Source organism: Python bivittatus, unplaced genomic scaffold (assembly GCF_059951505.1).
Source record: "Python bivittatus isolate LINGU-HERP-01145 unplaced genomic scaffold, Pbiv_v1 ctg000980_np1212, whole genome shotgun sequence".
Taxonomy (NCBI): Eukaryota; Metazoa; Chordata; class Lepidosauria; order Squamata; family Pythonidae; genus Python; species Python bivittatus.
In genome coordinates, this window is record NW_028277125.1 from 36,996,653 (window position 1) to 37,014,457 (window position 17,805).

Sequence of the window (17,805 nt, forward strand, 5' to 3'; positions counted from 1 at the left end):
AGTAGTTAAAAATGCACAATCAGGAGGCAAAAGAAGACCTAAATCATGCCATAATGCAGTTCCCTGTTTTGTGAATAAATCACTAGAAGTCAAAGTGAACATATACTCAGTGCACTTCCTCGAAGTGTAAACAGTTTCATAGAAAAAGGTGAGTGGAAGTCCTCCCTGAACCACCCTAGAAGACAGATACTCACTTTAAAGAGCAATCCAAGAGAGGTATTTTGTTAACAGTGTATAGCGCCTACATCACCTTGGATGTATGGAACTGTGTCCCTTGGTAGGGAAATCTTGCTTCTTAGAGCAGAGCACTGAGCTTCCAGGGATGGCGTCACTTCTCTGCCATCCTTAACTAGTCACAGTAAAGGTCTCTCCTCCTCTGCACAGCAGGTGCAAAGTCCGGGCTGTGCTTTCTGCATGTGCTGCTGACATAACTAACATATATCACACTCAGTCCAGGCCCACAAGGGAGCTTCCCTTTCCCAAAGCAAAATGTAGGAATTAGACTAGAAGACAGACGTTATCTCTCCTTTGCTACAGGGACTTAAGGCACATGCCTTTTTTTCTGTCCAGATAAGTATTTGCTGGTCTGGATTGATCGTACCTCCCTCTCTTCCATGAGTACAAGGTACCTTGTACTGCAACTGCAGAAGTTGCAACTTCCAAAACCTTGGATGTGGCCTCTGCTGTTGTTACTGAATTGTCATTGTTAATATGACAGAAGGGAAAACTAATGAATGGGAGAAACCATCACCATCTAGATTGCATGAGTGCAGGCCTCAGGTTGAAGGTGGTGAGATGATGTATCTCAGCACATCCCTGCATAAAAAACGTGATGGAAAAGACTAGGCTGCAGCCTTCTCCATAGCCTGGTACTTTTTTATGACCAGGGAGAGGATGTTCTAACCGAGAAACATGGGTGATGTTTGTATAATACAGCTTAGCCATCCATTGCTACTCTGGGATAATCAGCTACCCTGGTAAGCCAGCAGAGGTCAATGAAAGATTTTTCCATTAGGTGGACAGTGGCCATTTCCCAGAGATGGCTGGGAAGCTGTGACCACCTGTCACATTTTAAAAATCTACTTGATGAAAAAAAAACAGACATACAAATATCCATGCTGCAATTGGGGGTGGTGCCACTGCAGACAGAACTGGAGACCTACCAACTTTCTGCCCATTTCACCTCCTGGCACAGGAGGGGAGGGGTCAAAGGTAATAGAAGAAAGAGACTGAGGTCCTACAGCAGCCCCATTTTTGCAAGGCAGCTTTTAGGCAGCAGCTCCTGTGCTGGCAGCCTTATACCTTCATTTTAAATGCTTTGTGTTATAACCATGTTTTTCAACCTTGGCAACTTGAAGATGCGTGGACTTGAACTCCCCAAAATCCCCAGCCAGCGTGCTAGCTAGGGAGTTCTGGGAGTTCATGTCCACACATCTTCAGGTTGCCAAGGTTGAGAAATACTGTGTTATAGTACATTTAATAAGGAAGACTGAATTGCAAGATGTGTAAAATCTGAGTATTGGCATGCAAAGCCCAGGTAGAAAAAAAATAAGCCAAGTCCATCATTCCTGTTGGTAAAAGGCACATGAATGAGCTGACATTCGATCAGAAATCTTTCAATTTCTGATATCTCATTGGTACAGGATTAGTTTTTCAATAATTAAGAGGAGCTGAAATATGCACTACCTCCTCAGGATGATAGCTGAGCAGCAGGTAGTGTGGAAAGTTCAAATTATGTTTGTGACTGCTGTGTAAGCAAATAAAATGGAAATGGAAAAATGGAAATTTGTAAAAAAAATCCCAAACTGAACATTGTAATTTAGCAAAGTCACAACTGTTGGCTGTGATTTGAGAGCCACTGCAGTGACTGACTGACTGGAAATGAAGGCATGGCCTAAGGCTAACCAAGGAAATATAATTAACAACTGTTAACACTAAATAAACTAAAACTCAGATAGGAATGCTGAAGTAAGATTTTTTAAAGCTCTCTTAAAGTAGTGTTGGCATAGTTATTCAATGTCTGCTTCTAGAGTCACTCGGCACATTAGAGAGTCTGTTCAAGTTAGTTTCTAAATCACACTTATTTGTCAAGAATTCAGAGAGAAAAAAAACTTATATGGTCCTCTTGCATAACTTACAGAAAGAATGTTAGCATGGTATAAACTGCCATTAATTGGCAAATATTCCCTGTGTATTCTCTATTTCCTGCCAGCCTCAGACACAGAAGGAAGTCGTTACTGCTGTGTTTCATTTAGAAACCAGGAACTAATCTCAAATAAATAACCGTTAATTGAACAATATTCATTAGTGCTGCTCTGTGCTAATGCTTTCCTTTGGTGTGTTCATCCCACAATGGGAGAAATGAGATTCTGAGTTCAATTTAACAAGGCCATTTTGAGTGTCTGAAGAATTCACAATAGGAAGGAAGTGGTTGGCTGATTCTTCATCTGCCTTCAGATACCCTTGCAGTGCAAGCTGAATGTTACTGAGACACAAAGTGTATTGGCTTGTGCAGCCAGTCTTTCTCAGTAGGAAAACACATTCAGAACATTTTGAAGCGTTTTCTACACATCAGTGATTAAAAATTCTGAAGACATACAACTCTTGAAAGTTTTGAAACAAATATGGAATCAGAATGTGGATTTGTAACACTTTTCAAAACAGTTGCCTTTTCAAATCCACGCAGGCGGACCACTATATAGTTAACTTGAAAATAACTAAGGGCACCCCTGCATTGTTTGCCCATAAGCTGAAAAAGTTTGAACTTAATTAGCATTTTCTTCTTGATATATACTTACATTAAAATATATGGAAAGCTATATTTTCTCCAAGGTAATAAACACCAAAAGCTCTCCACCAGGAAAAGCTGAGTTCTAAATAAATGTATCCTTATGCACTTATTCACTGTCCCCACTGTGTTGGCTGAAGATAAAGGAAGAGACAAAGGAGAGTGGAAAACCCAGTTTTGTGGGCACTGATGATTATAATCAGCCTGACATATTGCTCACTTTCAAGTCCTTCACTGCAACCACTAAGGACTACCTTTCATTTAAAAGCCTGAATACTATCCCAACTTTAATTTTAATGCAAACTGAATAAAACTCTGGGGGATGCAATGCTGAGTTTGCATTGAGGCAGCATTACAAACAGCCTAGATCAGTTTTCCAGTCTACAAAGCTTGGTTTAATTGACATTATACCTAATGCACTAACCAAATTATTCCCCAGACTTGACATAACAATTTGTATTGTTTCTTTTATTTCTGTACTCTGTCAAGCCAAAGCATATATTGTCCATGGCAAGAGACAGACCTTAGATTAGAACTAATGTTCTTCACATTTTTGGAGCCCTGGAGAACTTGGAAATTTCTATTATTTTGGTTGGTCCTATTAATTATTTCACTCTGCTGTAGATATTGGATTCTACTAACTTAATAATTAAAATTGTTTTTTCCTGTCCCACCAGATCCAATAGGATGGGCAAGCCTCCAGATCTCTTCTGTGAAACAGTGCCATCTTGTGTGATCCAGGTGACATGCCTTTTCTGTTGTAACACCTGCCCTATGGAGCAGTCTTCCTCCAAGGCCTGCATGCCCCAACTTTGCTGGCCTTATGGAAGGCTGTGAAGACCGGTGTTCCCTCAGACGTTAGAGCCAAGCTGCTAGAGGAGCTCGACATGTGTTTTTAGGGGGCATGACTTGCTTTTGAGATGCCTCAGATCTTGTATTCTGTTACAACTACTTTTACACTAATTGTATTTTTCTGTTCTGCTTTTATATTAGTTTCTGAACTGCAGTTAACCTCTCAGAGTTATTTGCTTCAGTTGCAGAGCCATATACGTTCTTCTAAATAAACAAACAAATAACCCTTCCCCTATTCCAGCCACTGATCATAGGAGTTAAGGGAGCAGTGGAGGAAATCTCTTCAAACTTAAATTAATGTGGAAGAGAGAAGATATGCAACATGGACAAGCATTATAGCAAATTATTACTACAATCACAAACTAATCCAGCTGGCAACAAAGCCACTTTAAACATCCCATTTCTTTCTTATATGAATTACCTCTGAGTTCCTAAATGGGAAGTGCTATTTGAGAAACTGCTGTTCTTAATTAATAAAGGATACTCCCTTCTTTACTCTTCTCTTGAACACTCTCCATCCCTGGTAGGGCTGAGGCAACACGTCGGAAGAGCTAGAGAAACCAAGGCCAATGGAGATGGGGTTAAAGAGAAAGAGAAGCAATAATTAGGACCTTTGTATCCAAAATGAAACTGAAACTAGCAATAGTATTGTGCATGTGACATTTATAAAAGAGGAGCCCCAAGCTGTCTTCCACTAGTGCACTGGCTAAAGGTTATAAGAATGAGTGCTCTTCAGATTAGTATCAGAGGCAAAGCCCTTCCTCTGAGCAGTGAAAGCCACAGGTTTCTAGGAGGCATCATTTCAATTTCTAGCACATGAAGTAGTATGTATGACTGAAGACCCAACTAACTGCAAAGCAGGAAAGAATTAAATAAAAATGAACTTTAAATATAGAGTATTAAGTGACGACATCCTGAAAATGCTCAGGTCATGAAGGCCTATTTGCGACATAACATTTTCCCTAACAGGATGACCAGCTATATTCCACCCCCCAGCCTCCCCAAATTCTTGTTATGTATCCTTTCTCATGTATAAAAAATGCACAATTTCTTATGTGTGCCCAAGAACAAGCATGCTTTACCTGTTTTACATTGTATCCTGTTTTCGCGCTTGTCTCAATAAACATGACATTCAGTTCTTTAGCTCTCTGTTCCCCTTCTTCAATGGTAATCTGCCTAGGGTCAGACAGAGGGAAAATGGTAGCTGATTTACTGCAGTTGGGAAAGGTGGGGAAAACAGGATCAGTTGGAATACCTGGGAATCAGGATCAGTCTTCTTCCATAACAAATGCAAGAAGAAATAACATTCTAGGAAATCTGTCCCTTTGATAAAAAGAGACCTCACAGGTCCTCCAGAGTATGAGGTTTATTGCCTTTCTGCATTTTTTCTGTATATAAAAAAATTAGCAGTCACCTTCTGCATCAGCAACGCTTCCCCTTCATTTTCATAGTGTGTATTTACCTTTTATCTGCAAGGTCTGTTTTATTTCCCACTAACATAATGATGACATCACTTCCTCTTTCTGTTCTGACATCATCAATCCATTTGGAAGTTTGTTGGAATGAATTGAGATCTGTGAGGAAAAAAGAGAAGGTGAGTACAAGGCAAATGCCGGTCTTTCCAACAGACAATGGAAATGGCTTAGCCAACATATTTGGAGAATTTTGAAGAAAAAGATTTCTGACAGTAGTCACGGTGCTGAATGAATTTGATAAAATGCCTGTGCATCTGACTTGGGAATGAAAAAGTTGTAGTCCCCAAATGTTCCTGAATGACAACTCAAATAATTTCTAGCCAGCAAGGTGAGAGATGCTGGGAGCTTTACACCACCAACATCTGGAGAGGTCCAGGTACCATTCTCTGAATTAGTCAATTTGAAGACTATAGCCTCCATTTTGCCATTTCATGTTGGCTGTTGATGACTGCAGGTTGGAACACTAGACCACTGAAAAGCAGTGCTCCCTTCACTGTCACGTGGGCTTAAGACAACATACTCTGCTGATATATCACTGGAGCAGAGTGACTGAATATTGAGTTTAGTTTAAAATCTTTACTTATATGTGAAATTTACAGGGGATTTTGGGCCAATACTAAAGCTACCTCACAGGATTATTTGAAAATAAAAGAAGACTTGGACAACTGATTGGATTTCCTTATAGAAAGCCTGATTTCCTTGGGAAAAGGGTGAAATAGATAAAAGTATTTGAAGAATTTGTATAATAAAGAAGTGCTATAAACTTTTCTGCCTATTTTTATGAGGCTAGAGCAAGGAAGAAATAAGAATGAATCATCAAAGAAACCAAAACCAAGATTTTTGACATAAACTTCAGGACAGTGAGAGCCAACAGGGAGAAGATTTGAATAACAAAAAGTTATACAAGATAAGTTATTTTCACAAAGACGGGAATAGATAGGAAATGAACAGGAAGATGGAATGAGGAAGACTTGTTGCTTTGTTATAATTCTAATCCAAACTGAGATTGGGCATGACATTAAATGCTTCTTTCACGATAATGTGCATTAGAATGTTCTCAGCAACACCTCATTTATGTCCTCTAAGAGGTGGAACTAAGGCCAATTGAAGAACTTTCTCTCAAGTAGCTGAATATTTTCTGTTAGAACAACAATGTAATTAGTACTCCCTCTTCCCGTTAGCCAATTACTTGATTTTAAAACATGCATATTACACGCAACATACATACAATTCACACCTAATCTGTTTTTTAACCTGAAGCAAGAAACAGAGCTGATATTAACACGTTAAGTATTTCTATACTAGCAATTTGCAGCAACATCTAGCCATTGTTCTGGTGAAATATCACTTATGAAGGAAATTTTGTGTCAGCACAGCAGTAAATCCCAAGTACAGCAATGTTCTTTTTCCCACTATCCTCATCTTCTGGACTATCTGTTCGCACGTGTCTTTTGTCCACACAGCTAGTTTCCTGTGTGTCCCTCGTTGGCAACAGCTTCAACTGCAAGTTCTTCTAAAATGAACTAACTGTGACAGGAGCCGTGGCCCAGGCTTTCTTATTCAACAAATTACTGGTGCCTACATTTTTTTCTAAGAGAATCAGTTGCCAGTTAGAGACAGAGTTAATGCAACTATAGCAACCAAAGCAATGGTCTCCATCCTTCCAAAGCGATCTGTTAGAAAAGGAGCATTTATATTGAGTCACCTTTGTCTGTTCACTCCTCAATACCCTTGGTCAGCTGAAGCCGGCAGAGGGAGGCAGATCCTCCTTTCTGTCACTTTCCACTTCCTCTTATATTCATTTCAGTAGGAACAATAAAAGGGCAAGAGATGGCTTCAGAAAAGGTTACAGTATCCATGTCAGAACCTGGATCCAGGACCGTGAAGATCAGAAATATTTTATCTGGCAACTCCTTCAGCTTGGAGGCAAGTTCCTTGGAAAGGAGAAAGTGAGTGCTATCTGAAAGTAATTGGTCACTGAGGGAACTAAACTATGGAATTTGTCTCCAGAAGGTTTGTGGATGGCCACCAATTCAAATGGCTTATAAATGGTAGCAGCAGACAAATTCATGAAGAATAACCAGTACTGCAGGTTAGATAAATTTAGACCCAGGAAGTCAAGGTCTTATGAAGAATCTCTTTAGATGATTGTGGTTATTTCAGTGGTGAATGACAATCAATATTTCCTTCTTTCACCACACCACCATTCCCTGATTTACAATCACTTTTTACAGACCAGGAAAAGATGCCATTGCTGATAAAAAAGAATTATTATGTACTTACACAATCTGGCATGTTTAAATGCTTTAAATCACAGCACCAGCATAGTTACAGAAATCAAATGTAATTGCTTCTGCTACCCTGATGTTAAATACTGTTTCTTGAGAATAGGTACTGCATTGTTGTAGAAAAACAATAGGTCATTTTTGAAGTCAAAGTAATAACCTAAGCATCTGTAATCACATAGATATTTATCTGTCCTGACTATGATATACTTTTTTAAACAACAGGAAAGGAAGATGCATGGAAAAAAATCAGCCCCAGGGGGTTCCTCTATGAGTAGGCCAGCCAGTTTTATCATTGCTCCTATCATCCCTACCTCTCCGAGTGATCTGTTGAAGGTACTCTGGCATAGGGCACTGGACTTTCACCCTGTGGTCTAATTCAAACTACACCACTGAGGATAAAACTACTACACTTATATCCTGCCCATAATGTATAGTCACAAGAAACACATTTGGTGAACTCAGCCTTAAGTTTGATCTGGTGGACTTTTTTTATGAATTGGATTTGCCAATGTGGTTAGAATGGGTAGATCACACTTTGGAGACCTGGATTAAAATCCACATTCAGCTACAAGGTGTCATGTGGTCAATCACTCCCTTTCAGCTTATATAAGGATAAAATGGGTATATGTAAATATTACAGACACTTAAACACCTTGAAGAGACAATGGGATATAAATGTAATAAATAAAAGAAATACTAGTACACAAAGATAACAGTATCAAAGCAAAACTGCAACAGATTGTTCTGTTGATGGCAGTTCAAGCCCGTCTTGGGCCAAGGAAATATTACAATGATAGATACAGCAAAGGAATACATGAGTGCAATCGAAAGTATCATCGCCCTAGATGCAAACACGTTAAAGGGATGTAAACTAATGTGCCATTTAAAAAAAGACCCACAGAAATTTACACAGCCTGTTTATAAAAATACCCATCAGAAGATATTTCAGTGTTTTGCCTGTTTACTACTTTCACTCAGCCCATAAATCAACTCATCTTTACCATATGGGCCATATTACATACACAGAAAGAAATAATACCCTTAACAAGATTTAAAAAGCGTTGCCCTAATTTCTCTGGAAGGAACCAGCATATAGTTAAAGGATTCCTGATTCACTTGGTGTGAGACCTCCCAGTGACGTCAGGCCTAATAATGCTGGAAGCAGAATGTGGAATTAGAGGATACTTATTCTGACCATCAAGCTACTCCTTAAGACAGTGTTTCTCAACCTTGGCAGCTTTAAGATGTGTGGACTGGGACTTGAAGTCCACACATCTTAAAGCTGCCAAGGTTGAGAAACACTGTATTAAGGCATGTCCCTCCTACTCATTGAACTTCTTAAGAATTAGCCTTCCCCAACGTAGATATACTAGATTACAAATCTCCACATTAAGGGAAGTTTCACTTCAACAAGACTGAAGGGCACTGGATGGGGGAAGCTGCTAAGGAGGACACTTATGATTCTTGCACCCTACTGCAGCTTAAAATATTGTGATAGCATAAAGAAGGAGAACAGAGCGAAGCTCTTCAATGTCACATCTCATATCCTTTCAGTACAAGGCTTCTAATGTAATTGTTTGTTTCATTTTATACTGAGCCACGCGATGTGCTATTCTAGTGATATTGAACTAACAAGTGCCTTCACAGTGTGCTCCCATTTAGACAACCCCATCCAAACTTAACTCACTTGTGATGTCATAAACCACCACGGCTACTGTAGAGTCACGAATGTAACTGGGAATCAAACTTCGGAATCTCTCTTGGCCAGCTGTGTCCCAGAGCTGCAACCGCACCTGCCAGGGCCAGGGGAGGAGAGCAGCAAAGAGAAAGACATATACACATACACACACACAGTTAGGAGGCGAAACAGATATAAACAACAGGACGAAGAGAAAACAAAAGTGATAAAGAATTAAACAGAAGAGGTTTCTAGCCAGGTGTTTTGTTTTTAAATGGATCATTTAATGTTTGATCATGTTTTAGTTATTCAAAGCATTATTTGTAATCTGATGTAATGCCCACACGAGATTACAAACATGTCCTTTTTCGGTATTTAGAGTATATAGAGTATGCATGGGAAGAAAGACTTTCCATCTATAACTTGTGTATCAGTTTTCCCCAACCTGAGGTCCTTAAGACATGCTGGCCTTTGGAAGGTACCAGGCAGGAGAAAGGCTGCTGCATGTTTTGATTAGAATAAAAGTAATGATTCCCTGTGGGAAGAGCAGAAAATAAATCAAAATTAAACTTTGCAGTTTTGGCACAAAATATGAAATAGGGAATATTTGAAGGGGGGGGGAGGAATTAATTTGTGCATGGAATTTAAGAAAATAAATTTAAAATTTTGGACATGTGTATTATCTGCTTTGACCTCTTGTGATATTTTGTGTGCTCTCTCTTCATGGAATCTTTGATCCAGAAAAGGTTGTGCATCCATGGTTTAAAGTATGTGGTTGAAACATCTAAAAATTCTTATTTTAAAAATTTGGCATCTTGAGAACATGTTATGATATTAACAATGTTATAACTATGAAAGTTATGATACAAGGAACAAAATGAAAAAGGCCACTGAGACACAAATTTGAAGGAGAGACGCAGAGGGGTAATAGTAGGTTTAAAAAGCAATTGGATCAGACTACAGCAGTATCATGAAAGACACAGCCAAATTTCACTAGAAGGAAGGTATGGGCAAGGCGCATTTGCACTGATTTGTGAAATTTGCAACATGGTCTGTAGCTATCTGCACTGTTTAGAGGGACCAGGATGATCAATATACCAGGAGTACTCAAGCACAGTGTCAGCATAAAGCACAACTGGGCACAAGAGTTTTACACATATACAAACTGACTCAGGAATTTTTGTCAGAGGAACGCTTGACGAAACCTACTCTGAATGCTGGCAACCTACCCTATGGTACATGTGGCTTCACTGTTTTCCCCAGGAAAATAACTAGTTTGCAGCATCTTCTAATGAAAGGGCAGCAGAAATGAGAAAGCTATTCATGTTCCAGCCACTAGATCATACAATCTCAGGGATAGCTTAGGGAAAATTATCAGCGTTTTTCCTCTTGCATTTCTATTACACTCAGCCTGTCATTTTCATAAGAGTGATTGGAAAGCCTTGGAAACAATCCATTAGGCCTAAGATGGATGGTTGAGATTGCATTAATACTGCACGAGACAGTTAGATGCTACTTATTAATGCAGCTGCTGCTTCTCTCTCATTAAAGCTAACTCCCATCTGTGCTGACATTGGATTATCCTTGCAAAAAGGTTCTCCCAAAATTATAAATCAAGATTTTTTTTTTTTAAATAGTGGCAGTGACATTTCTAAGAAAAGAGGAGAAATCACAAAATATAGGCACTTAGGAAAGGGGCCATGTGCCCTTCTTTGAAGAGGTCACATGCTCCTTCTCATCCCAGAGTTGGCAGGCAATCATATCACCTTAAATCTATCACCCTAACCCCAGAGTCCACCTGTACAGTGCATCCAAAAGCAGGTCTGTGCTGCACAGCTGTTCATACAGCTTAGCACAACACTTTAAAGGCTGTGATTGGTGATTTTCTTGGCTGAAATTCCAGCCTCTGGAATTCCTTGAAAAAAAATGCATATGTATAGGGGGAGACCTTCCAGTGGGATTGTCTTAGCCTGGTCTCCATGTGAATGAATGTAACAAATTAGCTGGTGTGGCCAATAAAGGGGACTGAAAAAAATTCCCATAAATCTGAGACTCTTAGTTTTCAATTGCTGGCTAATGTGGGATAACCTCAATGGCTCTTATTTACACAATGATCCGGGCACTAGGCCTTAGAGGCCCTGCGGAAGCAGAATAGAGTTTCCAGACTGGAGTTTCCTCATTTCCTTAGGTGGGCCAGTAAAGATAGGCTACTTGCCATCTGCTCTCAGTGTTTCCCAGCAATGCACAACAGAGCAACTTTGCTATCCTTTATGTTTTAATTATATACATGCATGCACACAGATGAAGAGAATAGGGGAAGCTCAGATGTTTAAAGTCCCACCTGCAAGAGCGGCCCACAGGGAAAGAGTAAGATGAGATCCACATTCCATCTCCAGAACTCAAGTAGACTGACAAGTGACTTTTACCTTGACAGTTAATCTTTGCAAACCACGATAGATCTTTCAGGGCAGACTGCCCTGGACATACAATCCTGTCCTTCTGTACCACAGAATAGTGCCCTCCATTCTACTGCTATGTGCAGCTTGACATTCTCCCTTCCATCTTTTTCATTAGGCCAACCCTTAAAACAACCTCTCCCTTTGAATTCTCTGCAATACCCTGTGGGGAGGTGGCAAATGTCCACTGGTTTTTGCAAGCACACTGATCTAGAAAAGGTTCTTTAAAGAGAGAAGGGTTAGATCTACTGCTACCTAATCTGTGCACTAGAACAATGGGCAGAAAGATCTGACTACCAGAAAACAGAGCCTATATGATGTGCCCATGAAGTTACCTGCAATCAAGCTGAATTCAAAGATGATTTTACTTTATTTATTGCTATGGAAGGAATTCAGTGAAGTTGCAAATCCCTAAATTAAGATTTAGCCAAAATCCCAGATAAACATGTTTTTAAGTTTTAGAGTAGTTCACAGGGTTTGTGGTCATTACTATATATGGTACAATTGTGACCTATTCATGGGAGGTGATAACTGCTAGACAGAAATCCGTTCTTTTGTCCTACTTCTGCATCACAAAGAGCACCAGCAGAATATTGTGAAAAGCAAGAAAAGGCCATGTGGAAAGAGTGTGATTCCAATTCTTTTTAGGACACCACTGTCCTACGAGGGTCCATGGCAACATATCAAAATCAACCTACCACTAGATATGAAACACCATCAGTAGATAAGTTAATTATCAGTTTAATTAAATGAGAGGGTTTAGCATGGAAATCCTCTTGGTGTTTGCCCCCAACTTCTGTCTGAATACAGAGCTTGAGAACATCAGCAATTCAGCAGTTCCTGCCACTTACTGTCCGATCTTCCAAATACATGGTTTTAGATAGGAAGTCAATTCCAATTGTAGCCTGTAAGAAAGAGGGAAAATGGAAGAAATGTCAGCAGCTATTTTGATTCAAAATTAATTTTATAATGTACTGCTTCAATGGAAACAAGTGCACTCAAGTATTACAGCATACATAGTGAGATTCTTTTCCCTGTGGAATATCAGGCCCCCACACCATATCATAGACTTTATAAACAAGACTTCAGAAAGTCTCAGTTTGAAAAGAAATTTGATGGAAGGCTGCTATTGTTAAAATAGAACCCAAGCCTCCTTGAGTATAGAAAGCAGAAGCAGAATTGTTAGGACACAATTTACACAATGATGTTCTATCATACATAGAGAGTTACCCCTTCAGTTTCCCAATACATAGATTATATACATCTCAACTATTTTATCACTGTTTCTTGACCCCATTCCTCATAGGGTGCAGCTAATGAGTAATAGTGCTACAGCATTAATATCTGGATTTCTTTCTTTGGGTACAGTACGCTGTCCACAGTCAACCAACCTTCCTCAATCTAGCATCATCCACATCATATCATCACTTATACCTGCTGTGCTCCTTAGAAGTATTTTTGTTTTTTAAGTACAGCCCTGGCTGCAAAAAAAAAAAAAAAATGCATATACTTGATATAGTATATACAAATACCAGTCATTTTCTATTACTTGATTTCACATTGATTTCCCAGCCAAATATGCAAATTGTAGCTGAGTATATGACAAAGGAACTCTAGAACCTCATGACTACAGGGCTGACCAGTGTAAAAGGGGCTGCCACAGAGCTCAGGTGGAGAAGTTTGGATTTCAAGTCACATCTGCTTCTGAATTTAGCTGATTAATCAAACAGTGTGTGCTGCAGTCTGCAAAGGCATTCTCTCCAGAGGCAGCTGGCCAATGTTTACCAAGCCAACACAGCACTAGCTCCATATGGTTAACACTCCACAATGAGCTGAGTTTATCCAAGTTTTTTTAGAAATACAAAAATAGAATTTGAAAATAAGATGGCAAAAACCCATCTTCTACTGTTGGACCCAGATAGCAGTTCTAAGCTACTGTATGATATAGCTCAGACATCCAAGAGATCCCTTCCCGTTACAATTGCAGCACACAGAGGAGGGAAGAAATAGATGGAATCTAATTTGCACATATTCATGCCCTGAGAGCAGCCTCGTTTTATTCTGCTCTGCCTATTATTGCTGTAAAAAAGCAACATTAAGCTATAGTGGAGGAAAAATAAGGAGAGACTCCCATGGCCAAAAGAGTTCCATTCAACACTTATTTAGAACTTCTGGTTGTTGCTGAGGTTCTGACATTTCACTAAACCAATTGCATTTCAGAGGGATTAGTGTTTGCCTTCATGAGGCTTCCATAGCAACAGATAGTCTGGGTGAGCATGAATTCTGAGTAGCTGCATATCCTGCCAGCTAAATATTAATGCTCATCTTATTTACACATTGCTGTCTATTGTACCCATACAATAAGGGCGCAAATATTCACCACTGATTCCTGATAAATATAATAATGAAGACCAAACAGCAACCAACAAGACATGTAAAACATACAAAGGGCAGTAACCAAAAAACTCACAAGGGAAAATCTCTTGGAACCTAGAGGGGAAAGAGCCAGAGATGGTTAAGTATATAGTACAGGCAGGTGGGGCTTCATTCATTCATTCATTCATTCATTCATTCATTCATTCATTCATTCATTCATTCGTCTCCCGCCCATCTCCCCCCAATGGGGGACTCTGGGCGGCTCACAACACGTTAAAACAATAAATAAAAATACAATTAAAACCTATAACAATACACATTCACAAAAATAAAAGGGAAAAAATCCAGGAGGCTGATGGTTCAAGGCAGCAATGCCAAGCCACTAAGGGACTAGACAATCATCCACCCACCTTTGCACCCTTCCTTAGATCTAGTTGGCTCAGCCTTGCCTGGTCTTCACTTACACAGAATTTGGCCTCTACTTCACCCACCTAGGGGACACCAAGTATCCCTGGTGAGAGCTTATCACTCTTCCTTACTTTACAACCAGTTCCTACTTAAGCTTCCTGCTCAGAGAAATTCAGAGGGTGATATGCTGAATTTACATTCCTTAGAATCTCAGCTTTACAGTTTAATAAACCTTCACCTTTCTTGGGAATGCTCTGTGTTCAGATGATGGAGAAAATGTCCTTCTACTTTAGGGCCCTTTTATTGATTTGCTTTGCAGCTGCCGCTGTCAGAAGGGGATTGAGTGGGATGAAAGAAAGAAAAGCAGTAGGGTATGGGAGCCAATTAAGCTCCAGATCCTGATATTCACAGTTCCTATTAGAAAAACAAATAATCTTTTGAGTTTCAAGGCCTTTGAATCTCAGGAGTAAGAAGGTATTTGAAAAGAAAGTCAGATAGAGCAACAAAAAGGTTTGGGAAGGCCACTGGGAGATGAATAAGACTGTGCTAAATCATTTCTCTGCAAGGGTCATATTGGAGGTGAGGTCAGAGAAAGATGATGAGAGGAAGGAAGGCCAGAAAATCTTTGCCAAATATCACTTTTAATACAATAGAATTTAAATAAGTATTTAGGGGAATTGCAAAAAGCAGGCCATCATCTACTAAACATTCACTTAAAAAAAATACAGAAAACAAAGTATATTATTGAAAAATACAGTTCTGCATAACAAATTCAAGACTAATAGAGGTGAATTCAAGACTCTTTCTTAAAATCCTCTCCTTTAAGATGATGACACATCTTCACACCACAAAATTCACCCTGCTGTTGAGGTTAATACCTTCCAGTTGGTTCTAAATTGCACTTAATCTATAAATTAGATTAAGATGAGTATTCTATCTAAAGACCATGCATTTTTTGTATTCATAGGCCCTTCCATTGAGACAATGCTAATAATTTAGAGTACTAAATATCCAGTGTGGAGATTCCTATCTCCTCATTTCTGAACAATGAACATTCTTGATGCTATCAGCATAAACCTAATAATGTCTGTATTCTCAGTATTTTCATTTTCCTCTTTAAACAATGATAAAGTGCATATTTTTAACACTGCTTGAACTGATGAAACCCAGACTTTATTTATCTCCTTAAAGATTGCCCTCCAAAACTGTTGAGTCTTTGGGCAATCCTACCAATGTGCCAGTATGTTTTAATATAGCCATATTCTTTCTGGCTGTCCTGAGATATACATTTTTAAATGTTTGCTAAAAGGGTTGGGGTACAATACCAGTGATGCATTAATTTAAATTTATTTTCTCTAACTCTGCTAGAAACAGATCTCAGGGTCTCCCCCCCCATGTAGAATTCCATTTATCTTCAATATTCATATCAATTTTCCATTCTTGTAATTGTTTTACAGCATGAGTTTGCATTCCAGAGGCCCTTAATAATATCCATAATTTTTTCTGACACTGCCCTTTTAGGATTTTCCTTCGATACACTTCAAAACAAGCTGTGTCAAGTCTCATACCTGCATTTCCACTCATGCACAGGTTGCTCTATTCCCATCCCCCAAACCTAATTCCTGCTATCCAGCTTAATTTAAGAAGTTCCTTGGGAATGGGAAAAGATGCAGCTACTTTCTTACTATCAAGAATGGAAAGCCTGAGATAACCAGTAAGTAAGAGCATGAACTAGAAACCAAAATGCTCCTAGCAAATCTAATTGAAATACATGATGAATGTATGGATTCATCATATACTGTCTACCAGATGCTACATATTAATAGCAAGAGAGAGCTATCTTTCTGCCTATCAACATTCCAGGAATAGTGGCCTCCTTTTGTTTGTTGGAGACACATGCTGCATTAAATGGAGCAGTGTGACAATTCTTGTGTGAAATCCCTGCCACAGGAGATCAGTGTTAAAATCAGTCTGAAGCTAGAGCTGTTTGAAAGCACCACTTAGGCTTTTTTTCTTAGGCAAAAGGAGTAGGTATTTTCACACACAAAGCTTAAAGCAGCTCTTGTTTCAATTGGGTTTCAATACGCAATGTGTAATTGGATTGCAATGGCCATATTGGCCAGGAAACTCAATCACATTGTAGACGACTCTCTTGTTTTTCCTTCCACATTAACAAACATGTACAGTATTTTTCTTATTTGCTTCATCCATTTATACCATCCATCTTTCAGGGCAAGCCCTCCTAAGGTTTCACAAGAAATAGTTGATTTAAAATATGTTTAACACAAGCCAGATTACACATGAAATTTAATCTCTGGGCAAATTAAATCTCCAGACATAAATATTTTCAAGTGAAGGACAAGGAAAAACATGAGTTTACATTTCCTTTGCAGAGTGAAAGGAAATAATATTTTGGAAATATTATTTAAATTAAATCCACAAAGACATATGCCAAAATCGTTATATATGGTCACTTTCTAGTCAATAGCAAGAAAACCAAGATAGCAGAAAGAAGTTAGGAACCTGTAGTCACTTTGGAGGCCCCTAGGCTGCTATGAGAAGCAACAATGTTGGTGGGCAGCAACTTTTGAGATGCGACAGCTTCTGTAAATCATTTTGCAAAGTGGGGCCATGAACTAAACAATAGTTCCTTCATCCCCTGATTTTCACATGTGTTGCCCCTGATAGCTTTCCACTCAGCAGCTTCAGTTTGGTTGCATCATGCATTTGCTTCATTTGCAAGACGCAGAAATTAAATGCAATTAAATGTGATATTAATTTTTTTTCTGAATGCAGATGAACCTACTTTCATTTCTGTGTGTCAGAACTGATACCATTTTCACTGCAGACCATGAAAATGACAAGGCTAAAATCATATATCATAAATCAAAAAGTTGTCCTGCCTTATAGGATAAACCAGGAAGACAACCCTTAACTGAGCTATGCTGTAGTGCTAATTTCTTAGCCATTTGTTCCTTAAGGGAAAAAAAGTTTTATGATCAGAATACACTGGTTTTTTTCCCCTAGAATGCATGACTTCCTCCTCTGTGATGAAAAGCCAAGAAAGGGGAAAAGACAAAGACAAAAACACATAACAAAAGAATCAGTCAGAAGAGTATAGTTGTATCTCTATGCACAGCTATGAGAAAACTTAAAACAGTGAAGCACAGAGTATATTAAACCCAGGAGTATATCACATCAGGATACAATGTATTTGGTGGATATATGAACATTACAGCATGCCCTTTACATGCTGTTTTTTATTTTGTAGGAAGAAATAGTCACTCTGAAGTTACACAGCCCCTGAACAAATTATCTCAGTTTTGCATGTTTTAAAATATTACAAAATTCCATTTATCAAATCTGATTTTTAAAATGTATCCAACTTTAGTTTAAAATGTAGCCTGATCAAACAATTTAATCATTACTGATTAAACAAATAAATTCAGTAATATAATACATTTTTACAAGTTCTTTTCATGAG

The 17,805-nt window shown here is 38.8% G+C and overlaps 1 protein-coding gene across 1 annotated transcript in view; it reads right to left on the reverse strand.

The window, feature by feature from the left end:
- RAB6B (RAB6B, member RAS oncogene family) overlaps nucleotides 1-17,805 on the reverse strand; it is a 56,779-nt gene that overhangs the window by 7,049 nt on the left and 31,925 nt on the right. Inside the window, exons 3-7 of the mRNA XM_007433383.3 lie at nucleotides 12,389-12,442; nucleotides 9,091-9,196; nucleotides 5,103-5,214; nucleotides 4,723-4,816; nucleotides 4,125-4,191 (exon numbers count right to left, since the gene is read on the reverse strand). Coding sequence (XP_007433445.1) covers nucleotides 4,125-4,191; nucleotides 4,723-4,816; nucleotides 5,103-5,214; nucleotides 9,091-9,196; nucleotides 12,389-12,442 — 433 coding nt within the window. The remainder of the gene's footprint in view (nucleotides 1-4,124; nucleotides 4,192-4,722; nucleotides 4,817-5,102; nucleotides 5,215-9,090; nucleotides 9,197-12,388; nucleotides 12,443-17,805) is intronic.